Consider the following 27,432-nt stretch of genomic DNA (forward strand, 5'->3'; position numbering starts at 1 on the left):
GGCCACATCCTCACCTACAGTAAATCAGTGTTCCACTATTAAAATCTGATGTCTATCTATTGGCTAAGATGTAGCCATTTATTTTTCTATTATTTCCTTTGCAGAGATGTACTGTGTTTTAGAAGATAAGGTGTTAAAACTATACCTCTGCATACAAAACACTCTCCTTGCCTTAAAAAAAGGAGTGACCTTTACATTGGACCAAATAGAATTTAAATCAGAACACTCTTCCATATTTAAAGCAGGTTGCAAAATTCATTAAGAAGCAATCTAGAGTCACAACAATACTTGTGTCACAGAGGTTAAGAGAATTTACCTGATAATCAAAGCCTGATTTAAAGTTTCTTATAGCAGAACATTCAGCTACTTGTTCTAGATTGCTGTGTTTGTTTCTAATAAGCTTTCTTAAAGATTTTTTTTTTTTTAATAATCACTTTTTAATTGATTCTGGTCACTAGCAGTGTTTCTCAGGACTCAGAATTGGGCCCAATCCTGTTCAGTATCTTTATTGATTATCTGAATTATGGGATTTAGTGTACCCTCAGTAAGTTTACCCACATCATGTTGGATAGTAGTATTGGAAGGCTTTATAGAGGGGCTTGGAGATGTGAGATAGATGGGCTGAAACTGACAGCATGAGGTTCAACAAGGCCAAGTGCCAGGTCCTGCCCTTGGGTCACAACAACCCCAGGCAGTGCCACAGGCTGGGGCAGAGTGACTGGAAAGGACCTGAGGGCGCTGGTGACAGCAGCTGAACACAAGCTGAACATGATACCAAGAAGGCCAATGGCATCCTGGCCTGGATCAGCAATGGTGTGGTCAGCAGGATCAGAGCAGAGATTGTCCCCCTGTACTGGGCACTGGTGAGGCCATATCTTAAGAGGTCAAAAAAGAAAACACAACCACTACTGTCATTTTACAGTCTCTATTAATCAGTCCTTCTATCACTCCTGATAACTCTGGAGTGACACTTCAGTGAAATTCTGGTTTGTTGCAGTCAGTGGGAGTTATGCACATTGGAGAATTCATTGGAGCTGTGGTTTTTGCTGCTGTTTTCCAGTTGAAAAGTTTTATAATCTGATGACTATTTTCCAGTTTATACCATTTTTCCTTTTGGAAAATTCATTGTCTCATTATGGAGTCTGACCAAATTGAGCACCTCTTCTTGTTTTATAGCTAATCTCATTCTTTTTCAATCCTTTCCTATATTCCTCATTGAATTTCATTATCTACCACAATGACTTCCAAAATAATCAAAGAAAATGCTCATCATAACTATATTTGGTATTTTTTAACTCCTCATATCGGGGACTGCAGTGTTGCATTGTTTTTCCCGGTCCCGGGCAGCTCCGGAGGGCCCAGCAAGGGCACAGCTTCTCAGCGGGACCGCGGCACTGCTGGTCCCAGGCGCTGCTGCATTCTGCACACCAGGGTGGGCCGGCCGCGTTCTGCTGCCGTGCGCGAGGGACAAGACAAAGAGGGAAGGAACTGTCCACTCCGTCTGCATGGTCGGCTGGAGAGCTTTTATTTGCCACAGGGAGCTGCAGTGGAGAGCCGTGACTCGCTCCCCAGCACCGTGTGGACAAAATGGCCCCAAAAAAAGGAACGCATGGGGTTTTAGAGGGGGTGGGCCAAGGGGGGCAGAAGTCCCCCTTGCCCAGTGGGGACAGGCTACAGGGGGTGTGACGTGGACTGGGGTAACCAACGGGGATGTGACAGGGGCGGACACGGTGCTCCGGGGCGAATGGGGTTGCGGGAACAGGATGTCAGACACCGAAATCTCCGGAGAGGGCAGGGGGTGGTTACAGGACTGGCATGGTGAGCTCCAATGGTAAGTAACCCAGAGCGGACCACCGCAGGAGGGGAAACACAGGGGGTGCACAGAACCAGCTAACTAACACATATCAGAACCCCTAACCTGAACCCAAACCCAGGATGCAACATGTCCCTGTTGTTCAATATATGAAAAAGGATGGCTGTTTGGTCGTCTTTGCTGCTTGTCTGGTCACTCAGCTTCTTCTCCTGGTGTTTTCTTCTGCTGCTGCGGCGTCTGCCCTTTGCAGATGGAAAGGGCTCACTGTGATGATGCTGGGACTGGCTCTTCTCTGGGTGTTTGGGGATAGGGGAACTGGGACAACAACTTTATTACAAACACGTGGACTGGGGGCACAAACAGACTGGGGTAGCTGAGGGGATTTTTCTGTGGCTTTGGGGAAAAAACATTTTTTAAAGAGATGTAGAATTTCTTTTCTCCTTGCAGCGCCTGTGGTTTGATGCCACCACCCGGTTAGAGGGGTCATCTGCTGCACTCACAGGCACTCTGATGTTGCGACTCACCACCTGCACTACTTGATAAATCACAGCTCCCCTTGAGGTGCTGTGGCCTGCCTTATTTTTATCTTTACACGAGGCAAATTAGCATTCCTCTTTCAGTTTTTTGGGAAAGTGGGGTCTCCCTCCCCTCCATCCCGCCCGCTGTCCCTGGGGGTGCCCTCCCAAAAAATGGATATTGGATTACAAAATGTCCCTTCCAATCACAGTGGAAGCATTGGCGTTTCGATGGAGACTGCCTTGGAGCAAAGTTCTTTGGAGGCACAGCAGCCAAGGCGACCACGTGGTTTCTGGGCTTTTCTGGGATCTCAAGCTGTGTTTCAGCATTCATGGATGTTGTTTCTGGGACAAGCTTGTCTTGGACCTCTGATCCCTCTACATGCCTCTCAACTGTCCCTTTGACCCGATCCATGGAATCTGCTAAAGGCTCAGAAACCTGCTCCTGCTCCCCCCTCCCCCTGCTTCCCTCCCTCTTGGGTCTCCAGGAACCATGGGAATGCAGGGGCGGGGACTCCCGCTCCCCTCTCCCTCCTCTCCCCCCCCCAGATCTCTGGGGCCCATGGGAAGATGGAGGCAGGGCACTGGGGACAGGACAGGGGCTGTCCCCTTCCTGAGGCAGTGGGGCGGAGATAGCAGAGCTCTCCTTGGAGGGAGAGGGCGGGGTTGATGATGCAACTGGAAGAACATGTAAAGGACTGGAGGGACTGCCCACATGAGGGGGAACAGTGGGTGGGGGAGTAACCTATCTCCCAAGGGGGTGGTGCCCACACCCACAGGGAAGCAGGAGGGGGTTGGGTCAAAGGTGGGGACACTGGGAACAAAGGAGAGAAAGGGGTTGTGGGAAGAAGAATGGCCCACATGTGGCCCCCCCACATGGCCATCCTCCATCTTGTGGAGACAAAGGCACTGACCACATGGCAGCAGCTTCCTCAGGGGAACAAAGAAAAGGATTCAGAGAAACAGAACTGCGTGGGGTAGCACCAAAACTGGGATTCTTAACTGGGGAAAAGGGATTGGAAAAAGGGTTTGGGGTCAGTTCCTCAGCAAAGTGGCCAATTTTGCTAAGGCGGGGGCGCCGAGGGGGCTCGGGGGAGCCAGGAGCACGGTCCACGTTTGTGGAGCTGCCCTGCGCTTTAGAGTGGCAGAGTACTCCCCCCTGCGCACCTGAGTTAGTGGAAGAAGGGGTAGGAGAGGAAGGTGGGGAAACGGGTTCAGGGGGAACAGTTTTGTCCGATGGCTTTTTCCCTTCCTGGCTCGCGTCCAGCACGCTCTCTGCGTTTACAACCTCCCAAATTAACACATGGAGCTTAAGGAAGCAATCTTTCACGGAGGGATCCCTGCGTTTGATTCCCTCCGCTAACTTGCATTTGCTCCCACCTGCTCCCAGAACTGTTTTTTGTGGGCGTCCTCCGCGGAAATGCATGGGAAGGAAAAGCACAGCCATCGAACAAAATTTTTAACAGAACTTTTGGGATAGGGGCCCTTCACCAATAGAATTTCTTTAACTTGGGTATAGAATTTCTTCTGTTGGGTGGTTAGCATGGTCCCCATGCTATTTCCACCCACCCAACCTCACCCCTGATTGCAGGAAAAGCAGAAAAAAACCAAAAAAGGTGAAAGAGCCCAGTGGCTGCCGCTCGCACTGTGCACTGCGCATCCCCTTGCCCCAGGAACGCGGCAAAGCGCACCCACGTGAAGGAGAGTATTAGCTGGGTCCATCCCTACCACTAATTACTCAGCAAACCTGAATCTCCGCAAACAAAAACTGCAAGCAAGGTCCTCGGCTCCTGGGAAACGGCTTCTCTTCGGCTTTCCGTGGCTGTGAAAAATTGCGCTTCCTCTCCCACGCAGGGAAACACTGCATGCTTTCCTCGGGGGTGGTGGAGATTTCACTGATGTACTACTTCAGGGAGTCTGCGCTACTGTTTTCAGTCCGGCACAAAGCACTGTTTCGGCACAGACCGCAGCTCGCTCAGCTGGGTGGCAGCGCTCGCTGGTCGGCAGCGTGGCCCCGTAGCGGCAGCAGCGGCTGTCCGCACGGCTTGCCAGTGCTTTGCGGTGAATCTCTACCTGCGCCGGTGGCTTCGTGCTGGCTGTGGCCCCTACACTGGATGCCACTTGCAGTATTGCTTTGTTCTTCCCTGGTCCCAGGCAGCTCCAGCGAGCCTGGCACGGGCGTTGTTTCTCGGTGGGACTGGGGTGCCGCTGGTCCCAGGCGCTGCTGCATTCCGCACACCGGGGTGGGCTGGCCGCGTTCTGCTGCCGTGTGTGAGGGACAAGACAAAGAAGGAAGGAATTGTCCACTCTGTCGGCGTGGTTGGCTGGAGAGCTTTTATCTGCCGTGGGGAGCTGCGGTGGAGAGCCACGACTCGCTCCCCAGCACCATGTGGACAAAATGGCCCCAAACAAAGGAACTCATGGGGTTTTATAGGGGGTGGGCCAAGGGGGAGTGGCATGGACCGGGGTAACCAACGGGGATGTGACAGGGGTGGACATGGGGCTCCGGGCGAATGGGGTTGCGGGAATGGGGTAACAGACACCGAACTCTCCGGAGTGCAGAGGGGGGTGGTTACAGGACTGTCAGGGTGATGCTCTAATGATAAGAGACCCGGAGTGGGCCACCCTGGGGGGGGGGGGGGGGGGGGGGAACATGGGGAGTGCACAGGGGTACACAGAACTGGCTAACTAACATATATCAGAACCTCTAATATGAACCCAAACCAGGGTGCAACAGGGGACTTCCCTCTAGCAGGTACAATAAGCTTGATGTGCATGCTGCTGGACACCAGTGCCCAGCAAATCTGCTCTATCACTCCTTCCCTCAAATGGACAGGGAGAGAAAGACTAACAAAAGGTTGAGATAAGGCCAGAAAGAGATTACTCATTGGTTACCATCACAGGCAAAACAGGCTCAACTTGGGAAAATTAGTTTAGTTTATTAACAATCACATCAAAGTAGGATAATGAGAATTAAAACTCAAATCTTAAAATCTCAAAATCTTAAAATCACCTTTCCACCTTTCCCCTACTTCCTGTGCTTAACTTTTTTCCCAGTTTCCTCTACCTCTTCCCCTCCAGTGCCGCAGGGGAGTGGGTAATGGAGGTTATGGTTAGTTCATCACACATTGTTTCTGTCACTGCTTCTTCCTCAAGACAGGACTCCTTCACCTGCTCCATCATGGGATATCTCCCATGGGAGACAATTCTCTGTGTACTTCCCCTATGTGAGCCCTTCCTGCTGACTGCAGTTCTTCACAAACTGCTCCAGCATGTGTTGCTTCTACAGGTTGCAGTCCTTCAGGTGCAGCCTGCTCCAGGACGGGTCCCCCACAGAGTCACAGGTCCCTGCCAGGACCTTACTCCAGCACAGGTTACCTATGGAGTCACAGCTGACTCCCAGGCATCCAGCTGCTCCAGCATGGGCCTCCTCCACGGGCTGCAGCTACCTCCCCATGTCTGCACCACAGGCTGCAGGGGAATCTCAGCTCTGGCACCTGGAGCATCTCCTAACCTTCCTTCTGCATTGACCTTGGTGTCTTCAAAGCTACTCCTGTCACATATCCTCACCCCACTCTTTTCTGGCCACAATTTGCTTCTGCACAACTTTTTTCCTCTCAAATACACTATCCCAGAGGTATTGCCACTGTCACTGACAGACTCAGCCTTGGCCCGTGGTGGATCCATCCTGGAGTTGCCTGCTTAATAATATAGTTTAAAAGTTGTATGTATCTTATTTCCCAATACTTGCATTTTAACTGATGACTGATGACATTTAAAATGCCTATGCTTTCCTGAAAAATGTTTAAAGACTTACATTTCTCTTGGGTGAACTGATTTCACCAGCAACATGTAGAGGAGCTCTGCTCCAATCAGCTGCTGATGCTGTAATTCTTCAGGAGAAAAGTGGTGCTGGCCCCTGGATCTCAGGACATTTTATTTTGATTTTAAAATGCAGTCACTGGAAATGTTGAAGTCCACACATGAATGTTACTGGGACTAAAACGGTTACTTTTTTCTTTTCCTTCTTTAAAAAAAAAAGTTTTGATAACTTCCATGATTCAATTTTGTGTTTTGTATATTAAATCATATTACTTGGGTTGGGTTTTTTTTAATTTCTATTTTGATTTTTACTTTTTATGTTCTTTGTCTTTTATATTATCCTGTGGTTTGACACAAAGCAAAATGAGAAGAAAAATTATACTGGGCACTTGCAGGTCTAGAAGGGGAGAAGCTTCCTATTTATCCATATCAGAAGAACATTAACAGAAAAAAAAAGAGGGGAGAAGACCCCGAATTTTGATGGATTTGTACCATCTAATCCTGAATACATCTCTTGAGTACTACTAGAATAATATTTTGAATATATTTATAAGTAGTTATGCTAAAACCAAGGAGATTATAAGAATACTGGTGACAATAGTAAAAGTTCTATTAGAATTACCTAATTAAAACTAGAGTTTATCTACCATCTTAGTCTTATACTTTTAGGCAAAAGGATTATTCACTTCTTCAGCACTGTCACAGAGAAGTATGGAATTTTACAAGAGATGGAGGAGATGATCTGTACCTTTTGTAGAGCAAGGGCCTGATTCAGCACTTGTTCACTGGGAATAATCTGTCAAGAGTATCCATTCAGACAAGAATTTCACATTTTTCCATTGTCATTAGTAGAGCATGAGAGTTCAGTGATAAGGAGTGTGCTGTTAACCCAAGGGCTGATTCAGACACCACTTCACCTGGGAACAAAGCTTTAAAAACTAAATAAATATTGAAGCTAAAAGGGATGTTTGCCAGTTGCCTCTGTTCTTATTTTAGGGAAGAGTGAAAAAGTGTAGTCCCTCTGTGCTATGTAAACACAACAGCTAATTGCGTGTGGAGGGAAGAAGAGCTTCACAGAAAGAAAGAAGAAAAGTTCATTCATGCTACTGCCCTTTCTTCTGTTTTCAGGAATAAAGATGATTGAATTTGTGTATTCTTGTATTTCTCCTTTTGCTTTGTTGGAAAGAAAGCATTCTTCCTGCTACACAGCTGGGGCAAGGCTGAGAACTTTCTGCTCTCTTGCAATATCTGAGGTTCTGAGATAAAACCTCTCTCTGCTCAGTCTTGCCATCAGTTAAATTACTTGATCTTAGCAGTATCATGCATCTCTGTTTCAAATTAGAATTAACACCAAAAACAATGTGACATTTTAGAATGCTTCCCTTAGGAAATAGGTGTGTATTACCAACAGCCACTTATTAACTTTTGAAATCACTTACCACAGCCAGCTAAATCTGATAGCGAGGTAGTGATTTATTAAATGTATTAAGTATAAACCCTGCAAAAATGGTGAATTTATAGAAGAGCCTATTAACGCTGTCCTCAAACAAACAAACAAACACCCACAACATGCAGTTTGAGCACATTTCTTATTAGACACCACAGGAGTCATATGAAGAACAGCCAAAGTGAATGCCTTAACTCTTTCATTCAGTTTTCCCACCTTATCAGACACCATGAATTCTACTCAGGTTTTTTGGCAAAGACAAAGACAGATTAAACATTTCTTAGACTTTGGCATTATTTTTTTTTCTTATAGTATGAGCTCAGTCTGCACCACTGCATGTCAGGGAGTTCAGCAGTCAAGTCAACTACAAAAAGACACAAAAGCTTAAGGAAACAGACTTTATCTGCTTTGGTACTTACCAATAACTTTATTTTTATTTTATTCCACAGTGATATCTGAATATGTATTTGTAAAGTTTCTGAAGGACACTCAAATCCACATAAAAGATATAATATTATTTCACAGATGAAACCCCCAATTTTCACATTTCAGCTTGATCTAAGCAAGTTCCAGCTGATAATAAGCATTTTGCTGCAGAACAGAGTTGCTAGGTTTTTCAGCTATTGACATCTCAGGCAAAACCAATAGTAATCTGCTTAAAAGTGAAGCTGATTACTTCTAATGAGCAGTTTTTGATAAAAACTTGAGCTGTTCCTTTGTGTTCAGATTATATGTCCTAAGAAAGCAGGAAAACAAAACTGTGGTCTTTTTAATAGTGAAATTTTACACATTTACATTTAGTGATTTTTATTTCTTTTTTTTCATCATAATGTCCATATCAATATAGATGAAAAGAGCTCTTCAGCAAAAACCTGATGGAAACAGTGTGTAATATCCTTTGATCCCTTCTAGCAGGAACCAAGACTATTACAGAATTGCAAACATGACAACATTGCCATTTGAACTACACACTTTTTTGCAAAAATGGCTTTTTTTTTTTTTCTCAGTTGCTAATTTAATCGCAGAATGGTGGAAGCTGAAAGGAACTTCTGCAGGCCACATAGTCCAATCCCCCTGCTTAGGCAGTGCCAGCTGTAGCTGGTTGCCTAGATTATGTCCTGATGCCTTTTGAAGATTTACAAGCATAGAGACTCCGCGGAACAACCTGTGCCAGTGTTCAGTCACCATCACAGTGAAAGTTTTGCAATCTTCAGAGGGAGCACCCTGTTTAGTTTGTGCCTATTGCCTCTGATTTTGTTCCACTTTGAAAATCTTTCACTTCTGTCATTATGTTGAATCAACAGCAGTATCCTTCTTGGAAAGAAACTGGCTTACAGCTACAGGGGAAACTGATTTGAGGATATATCCTCTCCACTAGAAGAAATATTTTTTCTATGATATAAAAATAGGATAAGAAAGCAACTTGAGCAATGAATCCATTATTGAACTCCTTGTTGACAAAGGAATATAATTGACACAATTCTTTCATAGGTGTTGGGAGAAAAAGAGATTTTAAAAAGAAACATATCTTTTCTCAAAATTAAGTTTTTTCATGAAAAAATAATAAAAATACATTAAAAGGACATGGTGCTACATGAGCTACTTGAAAATCAAGAGCTTCCTTCTTTTTCTTCATTTTGGGCAACTGATTGCTTGATGAAAAGGCTTACTTCTTTTTGTCAGTGAGTAAGTGACAGTGGTGCTTCTGGCAAATTCTTATAGGCAGTGGAGTAAGGAATGTGTTAGTACTTTGCCAAATTGATCAGAGGGGAAAGGAGCACTGGGCAGGGATAAGTGGTAACAAAAATACATTCATTTGGCCTTGCTGGATATTTGATAATAGAAAAGAGTGGATTTAAACATTCACACTGCAAAATTTTGGTGTGCTTTGTCATTGAGGCAATAAATTTAAATATACTGTCTGTACTGTATGCATGTTTTTCTGCTTGGCTTCAACAGAAAACACTTTTTTATATATATTCTGCCTTAGTATGGCATCTCAAGACTGTTTGTTTAGACAAATTTGCAAATACTTCAAGCAGAAATTCGTCTAGACTTTGGGGCAATTTATATCAGTATGAGTAACTTTGTTCCAGACGTTTTTTTCCAATAAATACATAAAATTATTACAGAAAAAAAAAAAAAGCCAGCACAAGTTAGCAGTCCCACACAGAGAAACCAAGCCACATAGTGAGAGCCTAATGATACAGTTCTTTGTTATAAAGGAATCAGAAGTGTTTTATTTACTCTATACTTAGTGTTATAGGCCTGTTTCAAGAGCCCAGTAAGTTCTTCCTAGATATCTGCAGTGTCCCTGTTACCTGGATTTGTAACAATATAAACATATACTTTTTATCCTTTTGCCCTTGACATAGATCTTAGTATGCAGAGATATTGTTGCATGAGATATTTGGTTTGTTCTAAGACCATGAGAGAAATAAAATCTGTTTCAGGAATAAAAATTACTTTTTTCCTAAATCCTCATTTAAGGGGTGTTTTGTTTGTACAATTCTTTATGCACTCCTTTTTTTATTATGTAACTATAATCAAGTATTTTGACAATTTGAGCATAACTGGAATTAATAATTTTCCTCCTATTATAACTTGAAAGTTTCTACCTTCTCTGTTCAAGGAGATAAGGCAGTTTTCACAGCCTAAAGCTAGTGCTATTTGTATAAAGCAGTATATCCTTGTCATTTCGATAGTCTCTATGTGTAAGGCTACTAACATGTACAAGGAATATTTTCTTTACCTTAAGAAGAACTTGGAGATATTCCTAGCATGGAAAAAATGAGTGTTATGAGTGGGACCATAAAGACACTTGCTGAGAAACCTGCTGCAGCTGAGTGGTTTTCCCAGATGCTCATTCTAAAACCTGATAAAGGGTATTGGTTTGCCTGTAATTGTGGAGAGATGTGCAAAAATTTCTAGATGTCGAACAAAAGTGTCTTTCATAATTAGATTTTATCAACAGTAACACATGTAAACACTCCTTAAAAATAGCCTTTTAAGTCACAATATGTGTGATTTTCTCAGTAGATATAAAAAAAATAAGTTGCAAGAAAATGGATACTATCTCTGTGCTGAATAAGAGCTAACATGCCTATAATTAATAGAAACTATCAATATTGACTAAATATATCAGTCACTTCAATTTTAGGTCATCACTTAAGTCCCTAAGTATGAACATCTTCATTTACAGAAAAACTTACTGATTTGAACCTCTGAGGATTTTATTGAAATGGTAGTTGTAAGAGAAACTGAAAATCTTGCTTCTGCAATTCCATTGCTCCAAACTCAGTAGGCTGGAGAGCAAAAATATGGACAGAAAATTCAGGGATGGTGTCCAGGGTCTAAATTTCACAGTAGATCATAGAATCATAAAATGGTTTGGGTTGGAAGATCTTCTAAACCTTCTGCCATGGGCAAGGCCACTTTTTACCAGACCAGATTTCTCAGAGCTCCATCCAACCTGGCTTTGAACACTTCCTGGGATGGGGCATCCACAGCTTTTCTGGACAACCTGTTCCAGTGTCTCACCACCCTTGCAATAAAGACCTCCTCCCAATACCTAATATAAACATATTTGTTTCAATTTGAAGCCATTCCCCCTTGTCCTGTCACTACATTCACTTGTAAAAAGCCTCTCTCCATCTTCCTTAATGGTTCCCTTCAGGTACAGGAAAACCACAATTAGGTCACCTCAAAGCCTTCTCTTTTCCAGGCTAAATTATCCCAACGCAGTCTTTCCTCATAGGAGAGGTGCTCCATCCCTCTGATCATGCTTGTGGATCATGCTTCTGGCCTCCTCTGGACTTGCTTGAGCAGTTCCATGTCCTTCCTGTGCTGTGACCCCAGAGCTGATGCAGCACTGCAGGTGGGGTCTCAGCAGAGCAGAGCAGAGGGGCAGAATCCCCTCCCTGGCCCTGCTGCCCACACTGCTCTGGATGCAGCCCAGGACACGTTTGGCTCTCTGGGCTGTGAGTGCCATGGCTGGGTCATGTCCAGCCTCTCAGCCACCAGCACCCCCAGGTCCTTCTGGGCAGGGCTGCTGTGGAACTGTTCATCCCCAGCCTATGTTGATACCAGGGATTACCTCAACCCAGATGCAGCACAAACACTTGGTCTAGTAAATCTCATGGAGTTCCCATGGGCCACATGTTCCCAGCTTGTCCAGGTCCCTCTGGATGACATCCCATCATTCAGGTGTGTCAACAGCACCACTCAGCTTGGGGTCATCTGCAAATTTGCTGAGGGTGCACTTGATTGCTGATGAAGATATTAAATAACTCTGGTCCCAGTGCAGACCCCTTACAGCACCACTTGTCACTGATGTCCATTGGGATTCTGAGTCCTTGGCCACAACCCTCTGGATGTGACCATCTAACCAATTTATTATCCATCTAATAGTCCACTTCACAAATCCATTTCTCCAATTTAGAGAGTAGGATATTGTGAGGGATCATGTCAAAGGATTTACAGAAGTCCAGAACATCCACACCCCTTCCCTTGTTCACTGATGCAGCCAGTCCACTACAAAAGGCCACTGGATTACTAAGACAGGACTTACCCTTGGTGAAGCTGTGCTGGTGTCTCAAATCATCTCCCTGTCCTCCATGTGCCTTAGCACAGCTTCCAGGAGGATTTGTTCCATGATCTTCCCAGGCACAGAAGTAACCTTGACAGGTCAGTAGTTTCCAGGGTACTCTTTCTACCCTTTTTAAAGATGGGCACAATATTTCCTGTTTTCCAGTCATGAAGGACTTCTCATCTGACTGCCATGACTTTTCATGAAGAGTGTCTTGGTAACTATATCGGACATTTAATTGAAGACTCTGGGATGTATCCCATTAGGTCCCATAGACTTATCTATGTTAGGGGTCCTTAGGTGGTCACAAACCTGATCTTCCCTTATAAGGGCTTTGCTATCCCAGTCCCATCCATCTGTCTGTCCTCTCAAGAGGTATGCAAAGAGAGAAATGAAGATTGTGACAAAAAATTGTTGAGAACCTCAACTTTCTTTTCATGTGTTGTTACCAGTTTATTTTTAGCATTGTTTATCAGGGGGTGCACACCTTTGATTTTCCTTTTCTGGTTAGATCTTCTGTTCATTTAGCCTGGAGGTTTTCAGAGCTTCTTCCAGCAGCCTGCAGCTCCAAAAGACAGTACACATGCCAAGACTCTCTGGATCACATCACTGCTTAGCAGAGTACTTGTCATGCCTCCAAGACACTCCCATTTTAAGGCAAGTTGTCAAAGGCCTTCACTGTGTGCTTGCTGAGTCAACTCTTTTCCAGGATCTTTGTGTCACTTAGATGATCTCAACTGATCAGACAATAATGAAGAATCTGTACTTATTTTTTGATTTTGCTCTTTTGAAATTCATTAAAATATTTCAAAGATTACTACAAATACACTTGAGTGCCTTTCTACTTGAGTGGAAAAGTATAATATTGCTTTTTGTTCTCCAGAAGTAGCAGAATAACATATATGAAAATCATGACAAACCATTACATAAAGTAGACACTTTACATAAGTATTGCCATATAGTAATTTTTTCCTTGCCAAATTTTTGAACAGAAATTGTTCCCAAATAATCATGTGAGTTAAAGTACAGCCATCTATGGTGGTGTGTTAGGCACTGTGCTAAGAATCAAGACTTCTATAAACACAGACAGTAGAATACGCTTTAAAAAAATAGCTTTGCAGTGCCAAATGATTATGGTAGAGCTTTTTCTTTCTGCTAGCCTTTCATTTTTTTCCCTATGTACCATACTGAAAGCTACATATATTGGAATTGCCTGTAACCTGTAAACTGAAAAGAGAACACTTGCTGTCACTTCCTTTTTTTCTAAAAACATATACAAAATAACATGCAAATTCTTAAAGCAGCTGGTGTTAATATGTCTCTTCCTTATATTAGAGCCTAATGAGACATAAAAGAACCTTTGACATTTCAAGATGCCTCTCATTTTCAGAAGTTAATATGTTTTAAGACTTCATCATCTGGGTGGGGAAGATTAATCATGTGTCTAAAACAAAAAAAAAAACCTATTGGTAGATCAGTCCTGGATCTAATTACAGGGTGCTATCTTAGAGGTAACAGAGAAGTCAGAAACAGTGTTTTGAGGTTCTCAAAGATGCACAGCTGATAATTATTCTTTTATTCTTAGCTTAGTGGCACCAGAGTGTTATATTTGAAAAGCTGTTAACCTCAACATTTTCCACCACATTGTATAACAACAAAAGTGTGGCCCAAATTTAGAGCTTTGGTACTGTTCAGAAAAAAGCTTTCCTACAGTTGTTCTGCCCTTCAGAACTGCAGGCGTGCTTATTTGATGGGTACTTTGCCATCATTTAGAAAACCTTTTATTTCCATTTAAGATTGGTCTGACAGCTCTGAGTTCTAAGAATTGTCAGGAGGTGCCAAGTCCAGCAAGTCTTAAGCCTAGCATTGGCCATCAGAGTTTTACTTAGCCTGAGTGGTCAGTCAGGTCCCCATGGCAGTCACAGACTCTTGAAGTGTGGCAGTCTTGAAGTGGGAGATTGTGAGAAGCAACCTGGGGGTGACATACTTGTGAGTGATGGATTGTGCTTTCTAATGTGCTTTGAGATGTACTGGTAAGGTAAATAGTAGACAAAGATTCCTGAATGTAAGGTGCCATTGGTAATGTATATATTTTTGCTAAATAAATAGCAAACATTTTATTAGTTTTACCTGAATATTTTATCCCTTGAGTTTATTTTGTTGTTTTCATACTTGGGGAAAAAAACCTTATCTACATACTCTCTTAAATATTAGAAGGGACGTTAAGAAGGAATATCTTGATAAGAAAAACATGGTTCCCAGCATCTGATTTTCAAGAATTGCTGTTGGGCAGGCTTCAGGCTAGCAGGAAAATAATATCATACAAATTTGTTTTACTGTGTTCAAGAACTTGTGATCTGTGATGCGTGTTGTATTATAGACCATCATGGATTCTCTTTCAATAGATAAACAGGCTGGAAATCCTGGCTTTATTGGCCAGGAAATTCCTTTGGATGAGACAGCATTTGTAGTAAGTATGCATCTGAATGACAGAGTATACAATTTAATGGGAAAGGTTTTTGTTGAGCGTTGCTTAATGTGTTTACTGAAGTGGCAAGCACTGCAAAATTTTCATTAAATGGTTCTGCCAATTAATCTCAATTGAAACTTCTTCCTGTGTTACATTTTTTTTTTTTTTTTTCCAGATGATAGTGAACTTTACTCAAAATTTTGGGGTGTTTTTGCAATAGCCACAAGTATGTGAAGTTTAAAAGTTGTGAGGGAACTTGAAGTTTCTGAGCATGTGTTCTGAAACATAAAAAGATACAGGTCTAGCATCCAGGATGTTGTACAGTAATGCACTGAGCTATTTGACAGTAGTCCGTGCTGGGATGTTTCATTTGAAAAGGAATTTTAGTTAATTTCTTTTCCTGACTTTTTGCTTGTCTGACATTTTAAAAATAAGGTTAATTTGATATGAAACAAGTTAAGAGAGATGTTATAGACGTGAAACAAGTCAAGGGAAATGTTATAGATGTTCATAACCAGTGCCCTGAAGAAATATTTCTCTGCCTTGGAGGAATGTTTGCATGTAGCTGATCTAGATGTGTCCATGCCAGCAGTTTCAAAACTTGATGTTTCAGATACACAGCTTGCAAGACGGGATACCTGGGCTAAAACTCACTCAGCTCTGAGTTCAATGTGGAGAAGCATTCTTGCCTTCAGATCTACATTAGAATAAAAAATAGCCAGGCTTGGTAGGTGAGGCTTGCACTCTATATATAGGATTATTTTTCTAAAATTATTTGCATACTGACAACAGATTTCCTGTTGTTGGGGAGTTGCTGAAGAAGGGTATGTCTTCCTGTCTTTAACTGAAACTTCTGCAAGACAGTTCCAATTGAATATTTAGCAATTTAGGTTAAACCATGGTTTTCCATACCATTACTGGGTTCATTTCCCATATTGTATTCCTATATCCAGTTCCAAAACCTTTTCATCTGTTCTTTTCTGCTTACAGTCAGCATGCAATATTTTGTGCCTGCTCTAGCACACACACACACACAGGCTTTGGGTTACAACAAATACGACTGCAGTTATTTGAGCACTGCTTTGACAGCTGGCGCTTCGGCAGGCCGGCGTTGTTCGGAGCACTTACATGTGCTCTTACACCTTCACCCACGCTTCTATAAAGGTTACCCGGTTAATTTCTGATGATGCCGCGGTCGGTAGGTAAGAGAAGGACGGGGAGGACGGCTCAGCGCTCCTGCCGGCGGAGAGTGGATGGCTGTGGGTGCCCTCAGCAGCCGTGGCCCCGCGCTGCGTGCGGCCCCGCACCGTGCTTGCCCCGCCGCGGTGCCGGGGCGCGGAGCGGAGCCGGACACCTCCCTCGAGGGGGCGGCGCTGCAGGCGGCAGCGGCCCCGGGGCGGGCGGCGAGCTGAGGCAAGGGGCGAGCCCGGCAGGACCGAAGTTACTTGCCCGCGCAGCCCCGGTGTCTCCGCAGAGCGCGGCCCAGCGGAGGGGCAGAGCCGCTGCCCGCGCCGGCAGAATGAGGGAGCAGCGCCCATGTCCGGGCACCGGACAGCAGAGGATGGGCGCGCTGGCACTACTCCCCGTGAGCCCTGTGAAACTCTTGCGAACTGAACGCGCCTTTCCCTGTCTTTTCGCAGAGGAGGCCTACCAAAAACTGGCTAGCGAGACCATGGAGGAGCTGGACTGGTGCCTGGACCAGCTGGAGACCCTGCAGACCAGGCACTCCGTCAGCGAAATGGCCTCGAACAAGGTAGGAGCCCGCGGGCTCGGTCCCGCCGTCCCGCTCCTCCCTGAGCGCGGGCGGGGGGTCGCGGCAGCCGCGGCTTTGCTGGGTCAGGGGCGGCCGGAGGGGCCAAGGCGCTGGAACGGCCCCGAGCGGAGAGACTTGACCTGGACAAGCAGTGTCCAAACGTAGTCTTGGGAGCGGGAGCGGGTTCTGTTGTGGTTTTATACACCAATTCTTTTAAATTTCAGTGCAAGTTGTGAAAGTGACACAGGTTTTGTAAAGCTATGCTGCTTTCTTGTTTGTGTTAGTTTAAAAACAAAAAGAGATTGTTCAGGGCTGCTGGCAATTATCTCTCCAGTTGCTCCTTCTTTTCACAGAACCCCATATAGAATATTACCTAGAAACTTTTCTAGATTTTTCCTAGAAACTGTGTAGAAAGCAGTATGAAAGGTGATAAAGATAGTTCCTGAGCCCAGATGAGCTGTATGGTGGATTCTACTTGTAAACAATGATGATGACACCTCTCATAATACTATTTGTTATGAAAAAACGTGCTCTCAACCAAAGTGCCATCACAATAGACACCTACATCCAGAGGTGTGCTTCTGCAACAGATTGTGCACTTCCTTTGCATCCTGGAAGCTGAGGATTTGCATTATCTGGGAACTCTGTGCCAGGATCTGCTATGGTCTGTATGTGCTTTGGTTTTGCAATTTGAAATTGAGTTTCGACATCTTTCATCCATAAGTAAACTTTTTTTCCTGATTTTGATTTGTAAGAAATATGCAGGTACATTTCTGGAGGGTTTTTTGTTTGTTTGTTTGTTTGTTTGTTTTTTGTTGTTTTTTTTTGTTTTGTTTTTTTGGGGGGGTTTGTTTGTTTGTTTTGTGGTTTTTTTGGTTTTTTTTTTAAGGTGAATTAGTAAAAGTCTGTGTTACTTCAAAATTTATTTTTATATTTTTCATCAACTGAGTACTTGAACAGCAACATATACAATTATAAATTATAAGAAAGCTTTAATTAAACAAGCTAGTTTTCCTACTCTTACGTTTGCAAAGGCAACTGATGATATTTTAGCATCTTTTAATCATTTCAGTTGTAATTAATATTTTAAGTTGGAAGATAGTTCTTTTTTGACTCAGCTTATGCCTTCTTAATACTCTACTGTCTTGCTTTGACTGCTCTTACCAAGTATCTGCTCTTTGTTATTGACTGTTTTTAAGTTCCTGTTGAAGTATGCCTGCATGCCAGATATGAAGTATCTGCACACTTGTAGTTTAATCCCACAATGTAATATTCCCTGTACTTTTATTTCTTGGCTTTAGAGACACTTAGCACCAATTCAATCTCTGTTTTAAGAGTTTCTTGCCTGGCATTATGCTATTCTCAGAACTGCATTTTCAGTTTTTATTGCAGCTAAAAGATCTTGTTACTAGTACCTATTGTATATGCATTGGTAAGTTACAAAGTCAAGAGTTTCCAAGGCTGTTTCAGCACTGTATGAATCTGAGACTTTGTTTCCAAAGGGAGTGAGATCAGACAGACACATGCAACCTGGTCTTTTCTTTCTAATAAGTTTGAACACCTGTCTATTTCCTGACTTGTGATGTTTGTGTAACCATTCTTTCACAAAATGCTGCATTTTCTTCAAGTATTTATTTCTTAACTCCCTATAATAGATAAGATATGCAGTGTATTTGAATAACAGTGAGGGTAAGCTGTTACTAGAATGAGGTAAAATTAATTGCAAATCAATGTTTTTTAGGGTTTGCCAAGTATATTCAGATTTTTACAAAAAGAGGACATTTTAAAAATAAAATTTGACAACTGATTTACATCTCTAAGTAGACCCAGAGGTGCTACTGATTTTGATACTATGTTTTGTTTGTACTTGTTTGAGTAAGTAAGCATTTTCACTTTCTTTTTGGAAATCTAACTGCTTGTATACAAATTTGTGTTATCTTTCAGTGATCTTTCAAACCTCCTCATTTAGGAAGTTTTTGTTTTGGTTGGTAAGATAATTTTAAAAACCCAAAGAACAGACAAAAAACCCAAAAAAATTCAAACCAAAAACAACAACAAAGTCTAAATCTGTGCCACTAACCAGAATGTGAACAATCTTGAATATAAACCAGGAAGCCTATACCATAGTGTGAGAAAAATTAGTGCAGGAGGATTTTCATTTCGGGTTACAGCAGGTTATTCTAAAGAATAATTTTAATTCTTATTACTGAAACATACCCAGCAATATCTCCTGTTATACCCATGCAATACCTCCTATTGTAATATAACTGCAAACTTCAACCTCTCAGTGAGGCATATAGATAAATTGTACTATTTCACCTTATTGAGAAACTGAAGAAGAGAAGTTTTGCTCAAGGCTGAGAACTTCAGTACAGAAGTGAACATGCAAGAGTACTCTGTTCTCTATCTGAAGAGTAGTCCTGTAAAATCAGATGAGAAAGTCAAGAAAAGGAATGTTGGTGGTACAGAAGAACATAGTTTCTCACAGTGTTTCTCTCTTTCTTTTTGTCTGGATTTCTCAAAGATCCAACCCACAAGACTGACTGCTGGTGTGGTGTTTTTCCCCGTGGACTTACAGCTACTTCCCTTACTTATTTCTCTCCCCTTTATTTTGTATGCAACAGCATTTTCATCAGTATTTGTTTTCTTTATTTATGTGAACAAATGCAAGATATAAGGGGTGGTGTAAGAATTGAACTCTGCACTAGGTAAGAACTTTTCCCATTGTGGAAAGGCTGCCGTAGAAGAGAAAAAAAAAACAAACAAACAAACCTGGGGTGGGAGCAGTATTTCACGTCCTGAATGCTTGGAGTAATCCAAGGAGTGAGTCTTAACTCCAGTCCTCTTCTGTGCAGTGAGTTGACAGTCTGAACGGTTGGCTTCATCTGTTTGGAATCTCTTTACTGTTGTAATGCTTGCGTAGGACTAGCATTAGCATATCCCAGTCCAGGGATATTTGTTTTGTTTAAATGCCCCTCATGCTCAATTAGCAGTCGTCTATGACGTGCCAGCTCATGGCTTTGGATGACAGAAAGTGGAATGACGCAGATACATAAGAAGATCCTTCTCCCTACTTAAATTTGATTAAAGCAGTAGTGACAAGGTGCTATCCACAACCTCTGGATGTGCCCCGGTATGTTGTGGGACTAAGTGTTACCCAAAAACATTGAAAGCTGTCTGTAGGTCTGTTCTGTAGGAAGCCTGCTGTGATGCTTGGCTGCCACATTACATCAGTATGACTGGAATATCCAGATAATTTCCCATGTCCCAGCCATCTCAATGACACAAAGATTTCCAAATGCTTCCAGCCATTGCATGTGAAGTAACTGATGGATGGATCTCTGGTGCACCCATAGGCATAGATTGTAAATTAATATGATTTTGAAAGGACATAATATGTAGTTGTAGTGTCACTTGTCATTGTGTTGTTATAAATCTTGCAGTACTTGGTGTTTACTTACAGTGCTAGCTTCTGAAATTGGGTACTAGCAAGAGAAAACCAGCTTTTCAAAAGCACAGGAAGTTTGTCATCTTCGTTCTCCTTTAGAAACCCTTTAAAGTTTCGAAAGGTTCCAAAGCAAACATAGAAGAAGCACCTTAAACATAGAAAATTGACTAAAATGTCTTTCATTTTTGGAGAACTGGTTTTCTGTATGATGTACTCTTAATATTGCCTGGTGTTAGTGGATTGTAGTATTGTTGTGTTTTTCTGGGTAATGCTTTCTTGAACAGATAAAAAATAATTTTAGGATATAGTTTACAAATCTGGGTCATTAGAGATAGGATCCCAAGGCATAATTAGATGTCATTATTTAACTGTTCACATTTCCATGTATCCCAACCCATATCACTTCTTGTTAGACTGAATTGTGAGTAATCTCCTGAAAAATATAAAAATATGGGGTTTAGGAGGCTACTAACTTGTTGATTGTGATTTCTAACTTTAGATACGGCTGCACTTTGATGCACATATACAAGCAAATGATATTTTAAAATTTCCAATTTGCAGAGTGATGATTTTATGCTTATTTTTTTTAATAGTTGTGGTTTGTTTTTTTTTTTTAATGCATAGCATCCTGAGTTTTTTACCTGCTAAATAATATTAAAGCAATATTTAATAGATTTTAAATTCTCTGGGAGAAGAACTGTCTTCTTCCAGTATGAAGTTTACCACTACCTAGTTTATGGATCTGAGAGTTATTCTGTGATAGACAATATACAAATTAAAAATTCCAGTAATAAAAATGTAGCAACTCCTCTCCGTTAGCATTATTTGTAGATTAGTCAAAAATGGAGGAGTTTCTATAATGAAACTTGTTTGCAAAAGTGTATTTTCGCTTCTGTAATCATGATTTCGCAAGCATCTCCTGTTGGATGGTTTATGTGTCTAATATCTGAACTTAGACATGGGAAAAGTTTCGAACTCAATCATTTTTGTTTCAGCTTTAGCTCTCCTGCAGATGATGTTTTTTGCAGGATTTGCTAATAACTGGTAAAGAGCAAGAGTACAGAAGATGTCAATCATAGGGCACTTCTTTCCCACTACAAGTGCAGGTGAATGCCCTTGTCCAGGAATCTCTTTTAGGTATTAGAGCCAAGAAAAATTTGATTTCATTTAGTCGGACCATGTTAACTACAAATCTGCTTTTTAAATACAGACTTATAATTGTCCAGGTTGTATACCAGTATGTGCAATTGCTTACAGATTAGAGTAGAAGTCTATTTACAGACAGTTACTAGTGCTATTTACTTTTTTTAAAAAAATTTGAAATTTCTTTTGGTGATTTGAAAATACCCAAAGTATCAATTTTATCAACCAGCTTACCCTAATGTAACACAGGGCTTATATTTATAGTTCTGTACTTGTCACCTACTATGTACATTTAAACAATAATCTTAATGATACTTTATTTTTTAAAAATTACTTAACCTGTAAAATTACTTACCTGTAAATATTTAATGTAAACCAAAATGATACTTGAAGGCAACTTGAAATCTGTTCAGTTACTTTTTTTTTTTTTTACATTTCCTCCTCTGCTACTTTGAGCTCGTTTGTAATCATATTTTCTTAATGCTAAAAGATATTTTTCCTCTCATCTTTTCAGCACTAAAAAGCTCACAGAGGTAATGGGTGACTGACTAACATAATACCTGGGGAAAGAGTGAGGCTAAATTCATTACTTAGGTCAAATAATGGACCATGTATAAACCCTAAAATGCTTCAAACAGAGGTGCTGTGTTACCTTCACTGTGTTTTCCTAGGAAAGCCCTGCTGCCAGCATTCCAGCATGACCCTTGCTGGGGTGAAAAAAGCAGAGCCAGAGCTCCTTGGCAGCTCTTAGACAAAATCCCCCACTGAATGGAGAAGCATTATCGTGTTACCCCAGGCTGACAGTAGCTCTCTGAGTTTTACCCAGGCCCAGAAAAAATGGAGCTGGTGACAGACTGACTTCTGATTTAGTCCATCCATCTCTTTTATTTTGTCTTGTTCTGTGAAAAAGCATAAGTGCTGTGGTGGCCGGTACTTTTGTATGGTCCTAGATAGGCTATGTCTAGAACTAATCAATGTGACTGAGTCTTTTGTTAACAGGCTAGATTTTACTGTTGTCTTTTTTGTGTTCTTGCTTCCAGCTTTGGGGTTAGGTTCATGGTACAGTGAGGAGCTTGTCTTCAGAAATCACCTTTTGTATGTAAAAGCATAATATTTTTGCATTGGTTTTTCCAAATGTGGAAACTCAGCCAGAGTAAAATTGTCTCCTCTGTCACAGCCACTGGTTAAATTGACCTGTTTCCAGTTAAAGGACAAGATAATATGTCATATCCACTTAAGAGGAATTATACATTGGTCATTCACTTGGGTTAGCTACTGCATATAAAAAATAGGTACTGGAAACATATCACTAGAAAAGAAATATGTTGTTTTCATGAGTAAATATAGGATTTGTTATGTGGCAGTCTTCTTATATAATGTCTGGCAATGCCATTGCTTTTGGCTGGCTGACATTATAGTTTAATTGGGTCTTAAATTCTCAGATCTCTTGAAGAAAATCTGAGGATTTGGTTAGCTCTTTAGAGTGCTGCTTGTGATTAAGAATGTGATTAAGGGGCAGCTGTTAGCCAGAAACTGCTTGTTCAGTGCAGCATCAGGAAATTTTTTATTCATTAAAGATTTCCGTTCGTACAGTGACAAAGTAAAGGTATACTGGTAAGTGCAAGCTTCAAGTTTAGTTAATGCACACTTGTGTGGCTTCCCCAATTTTGTTGTACTTTATAGCAAAAGAAAAGGGCAAGAATATTGTGGAGGTAAGGAAGACCTAATTTTGTTGGAAAACTGCTCGCTTTCCATTCACTGAAGCCAGACTGAAAGAATTTTAAGACCTCTGGGCTTGAGTGCAGTTCCCTGTACACAACTTTACTTGCTCTCATGTAAGACTTCTCATGCTTCTGGAGAGCAGGAGACTTGCTCTGGGGTAACTGCAGTGATGAGTGAGGTGTACATATATGTATACATAAAAAAATAAAAGGAGATAGCACTTTCCTTGCTGTACTGTACAGGGATGTGCTGCAGCAAGATGAAGGGTGAAACTTGCCTTCCTGCAGATGCTTTGCACCAGCCCCTCTTTATCATTTATGGACACCTCCATCTTCTCAGAAACAAGTGGATGGAGTAGTGGTGCCACTTCAGGTGTGGCTGAATCTCTTCTGTACAAATCCTGCTGCTTCCATAGGGGTTGTGGGGTTGCTGACAAATGAGAAAAATAATGAAACAGAGTTTTTTCTGCTAGGAGAGTGAAGTAAGTGTGGTGAGTGAGGCTCAAGGCAACTGAGCTGTAAGCAGCCCTTACTCCTTGTACATAATGGCAATCACTGGCCTCCTTGGCCATGACAAGCAGGCAGTTGTGATTTCAAAACATCTTGGATCTGTGGGAGTGTCAGCCTCATCCACATTTTTTGTGACTTTTGTCCAACAGAATTATCCAGCACAGGCTATCCAGTTCTGCACCAGTGGAAAGGAGCGTAGAGTTCATAGACATAACAGTTGATAGAAAGAACACTGGTATTTCAAGGCTCAAAAACAAGATAGGAACTCTGAATCTCACAGATTCATTTTGTATGTTAAATTTTATAGGAAAAGTAGGTTTTTGCATCTCTCATTCACTGCTTTTTAAAAGGTTCTGGATGTAAGAGATGTGTAAAAAAGGCATTATGCCTCTCAGAGGGTTGATATTATTTAACACTTTCCAGCTTTTTAGCTGCTTCTAAGATTGCAGAGTTTCTCAGTCCTAACTTGATAATTTTTTTCCCATAAATATAAACAAATGGTCCATGCTAACATACAAACAAACCTTTATTGTAGCCTCTTTAATTATAGGAAATACCAGTATGAAATATTCTTTCCTTTAGCATAATGGGACAGAAAAAACAGACAAAGTATTACAGGGTAAATAACTAGGGTTTAATGTGGGAAAACTACATTATTTTCAACCATCATAATAACAGATTTTAAAATTATGAATTTTTTTCAGGAATTGTATTATTTAGTTAAGATGCAGACATCATTCTGCCTTTTTTTTAGGCATTTACAATTTTTTTCCCCCAAAAGCTCTTATTTTGAAAGGTTTTTCATGGGTATTCATATCTAATAACTTCCTTCAGTTATAAGGTGGTATTCATGACTACTGAAAGGTATAAGAAATATCTAAATACTTGTGGCTCCTTGTGATGGTATTTAGAGCCAAGAATGCTATCATTGTAATCCTGGTAGGGTGATGCTTTAGTCAGGGTTAGACTGTAACATGTGAAGAATTTAGGAAAGCAGTGGCCATCCGTTTTTTTTTGGTTGGTTTTTTTTTTTTTTTTTTTTGTAAATCAATTTTGCGTTTCTAATAAGAGGCAGCTTCTACTATTATATGAAGTTTTGGTACAACAAATGTGGTATTTGCTGAAATGTCACTTCAGTCTTTGTCTCATAAAGATGACGCTGTTCTATAAAATTGTTCTATTGTTCTCCTGTTTTAGTTTTATTAGTAGGGGTTTTGGTATCATCTGCTAAAATTTTACATGTTTAGGACACTCACCACAGGATTAAGTATATTGTAGATGGGTATTTCCCAGTCTGTGATTTTTTCTTTGTTTGTTTGGTGTTTTTTGGTTGTTTTTTTTTAATAAAGCTTATTTCAATAGAAATTGATCCCAGTTAACTCACAATGGGTCCCCATGTGAACTACAAAACTGAATCTAGGCAAGCTAAGGCATGATGGAAAGTGATGCTACTCATCCTGCCTTGAAACCATGTGAGCAGGGTGGTGGCCAGCACCTGCCTCTGGAGCTTGTTCACCTCTGAGCAGGTCAGAGGTGAACCTGCCCTGTGACTCCCCTGTTATGTGCCTGGTGGGCATGATGTGCTGCCATGGGGGACTGCTGCTTCATCTGGGTCGGGTCGACAGCCAAGGGAGGCATTGCTGTGCTAGGGCAACTTCAAGTTCTGCCTGTTGTTCTCTCTGTTTGCCTGCTCCAGGTGTTGAAAAGGAACTGCACAGACAGCAGTACCATCTACAATCGCCAGCAGTGGAGCAGTACTAAATCAAGCTAATGTGTCAGGCCTGATTACAAGATACTCTAGAAACTAGAAAATTTAAACAGCTTGCTGCTTTTATTAAGTGGTAGTCCACTAACATATGGCCAGCTGATGAAAATGAGCTTGAATTGCTCAAGGTTGAATACTTGTATAAGATCCTACAGCAAGACAATACCATCGACTAAACTTTCCACTCAGAATTGCTGCTGGTTTATGCAAAATGAAGTCAATGTTAATTTTATTCTGGAATAAACAGCCAAGCCTTACAGGAAATATGTACAGTTAACTTCAACCTCCTAACCATTCCACTTCGTCAGTCATATTACCCAGATGTGTGAGTCCAGGAATATTTTTTGATGCATGTAAAGATGTGTGGTTTTTAATTGAATTTGTTTATGTGATTTAGAGGACCTGTAAAAGCAGGCGTTAATGTATTTAAACCAGGTTATCTGATTTGTGTTCAAGATTGACTGTACAGCCTTAATGCAGTAGTTTTATCCAGGGTTACAGACAACCTCACACTGTCAGCTAAGATACTAATATTTTCAAAAACATGATGTTTGTGATCCAGAATCAGCTGTTATAACAGAGATATCTTTTTCTAATGACCAAGAGTAAAATGAATAGCAATAAAGTTGCTTTAGTTACCATAAATCAAATTCTAAGAAGAGAACTCCAAACTGGGTAGGTAGAATTTTATAATAAAATAAAATTCTCTTGTTCTATACCAATACCTGTCAATAGATTCGGAACCCCTGCACCAGTCGGTACTTAAAAAGTTATTTCAATTGCAGGGACTAGATATGAAGGTGGCAGATATTTTTTCCTACTCTCTCCCGGTGTAGTGGTTTATATTGAGCATTGTAAAATGTAAATGGAAGGATTATTTTTTATAGAAATGATGACTTTTCATAATATATTGCCCCCCACCTTTGGTGCTTCAAGGATCATCGAAATGAAGAGCAGTTTTTAATAAGTGAGGATGTGATTCTTGTGTACTTGCTGACATAAGAAAGCAGTTGATTGTTTTCAGAGCTGATCAGTACAAAGGAAATATAAGCATCCTAGGTTTTATTTCGTTTATGCTCTTTAGTAGTATTTCTACAAACTTCATCTCTAGTATATGGAAAAAGTAGCACAACTCTGAGTAGAAGGCACAGTAGAGCTTAGAGTAAGAAAAAAAGAAATAGCAGGATAGTGCTCTTTCACTAATAGAGTAGAAAAAAGTCTGTAGAACAGAAACAAATAAAAAGCAGGCTGCTGGATGGACACTGTGGACCTATGCATCTTCAAGTATGTTTTAATGAAAAATTGCCAAGGCAAAAAACAAACTTTTTTTACACATGTAATAATATTTTGAGTAGTTGATGTGTTTGCCAAACTTTATTGGCACTGTGATAAGTAATAATGAATACAAGGAACATTTGAGTTTGTTTTTTTAATGACTTGATACCTTTAAAAAATAAATAAATAAAATTACTCTTTGGTTCTGCAAATGGTTATGCAGGTGTACTACTGCTGGCTTTACATGTGGTTGATGTTGTTGAGTATGTCAGCAGTAGTGTGATTCTTGGCTACTGTTGATAAACTTTGTGGCCACAATAGTGGCATTGGTGATTTTGTTACCACATGTACAATGGGGACACCCTGATACATTAAAAATGATGCATGAGTAGTTATGAGAGTCTCCAACACTTTGGTTTTGGCTGTGCTTTCCCCATGCACAAAGGGACTTCCTCTAGAAGTACACATGAATCAATGTTTTCAGTTTGGTTGCTGGAATGAATGAATAAAATAATTATATTTGAAGGTTAATTATGAGCATATTTGTAAGGATGTTTCTTTACTGAGCTCTTGTTATTTGAATAAACCTGCTCACTTCTTTGAGATTCAATAGCAGCATCTCAGAACCAGGGGACTGACAGATACTTGAATCCTTGCAATGTGCAGTGTTTATTTGGCTTTCTAAACCTGTAGTTATCTGGATTCTTCCCTCTTAGCCTTAGACCTGTTCAACTTCTGCCGCAGAGAACTGGAGCTTAAAAGTAGTTCTTCAGCCTAATTAAGATGCATTTTTTTGCATGAGACGTAACATGTGTCAAAGCAGACCTTGTGTTTGGTGTTGCAGGGAGAGTGCTTCGATTCCTCTGCATTTCTGCCCTCTGCTGCTTGCTGATCTCCTCGGCAGAGGGTGGTAGCTCCTGCGACTGCTGCTGCTGTGAATGTTCGCCTTGCTGATCCAGGCACCAAGATAGGAAGTGCCTGGGCCTGTCCTAAACAAACAGGTCCATGGCAAGCCTGACCTATGCCGTGGCCAAAGCAACAAGCAGAGATGAGTGTGCCATTTTGTAGTAAGTGTAGGCTGTGGTGTCTCAGCAAGAAGCCAGAAAGTATCCTTGATGCTTTTACAAAACTATTCTACGTGTACCTGTCAGAGTCTTTCTGT

The 27,432-nt window shown here is 41.3% G+C and overlaps 1 protein-coding gene across 6 annotated transcripts in view; it reads left to right on the forward strand.

The window, feature by feature from the left end:
• Positions 1-27,432, forward strand: part of PDE4D (phosphodiesterase 4D) — a 359,916-nt gene that overhangs the window by 299,927 nt on the left and 32,557 nt on the right. For all 6 annotated transcript variants that reach the window (XM_054002836.1, XM_054002840.1, XM_054002838.1 and 3 more), the window contains one exon: positions 16,296-16,408. In XM_054002836.1, the coding sequence (XP_053858811.1) occupies positions 16,296-16,408 (113 nt within the window). The remainder of the gene's footprint in view (positions 1-16,295; positions 16,409-27,432) is intronic.

This window comes from Vidua macroura, chromosome Z (genome assembly GCF_024509145.1).
Source record: "Vidua macroura isolate BioBank_ID:100142 chromosome Z, ASM2450914v1, whole genome shotgun sequence".
NCBI lineage: Eukaryota > Metazoa > Chordata > Aves > Passeriformes > Viduidae > Vidua > Vidua macroura.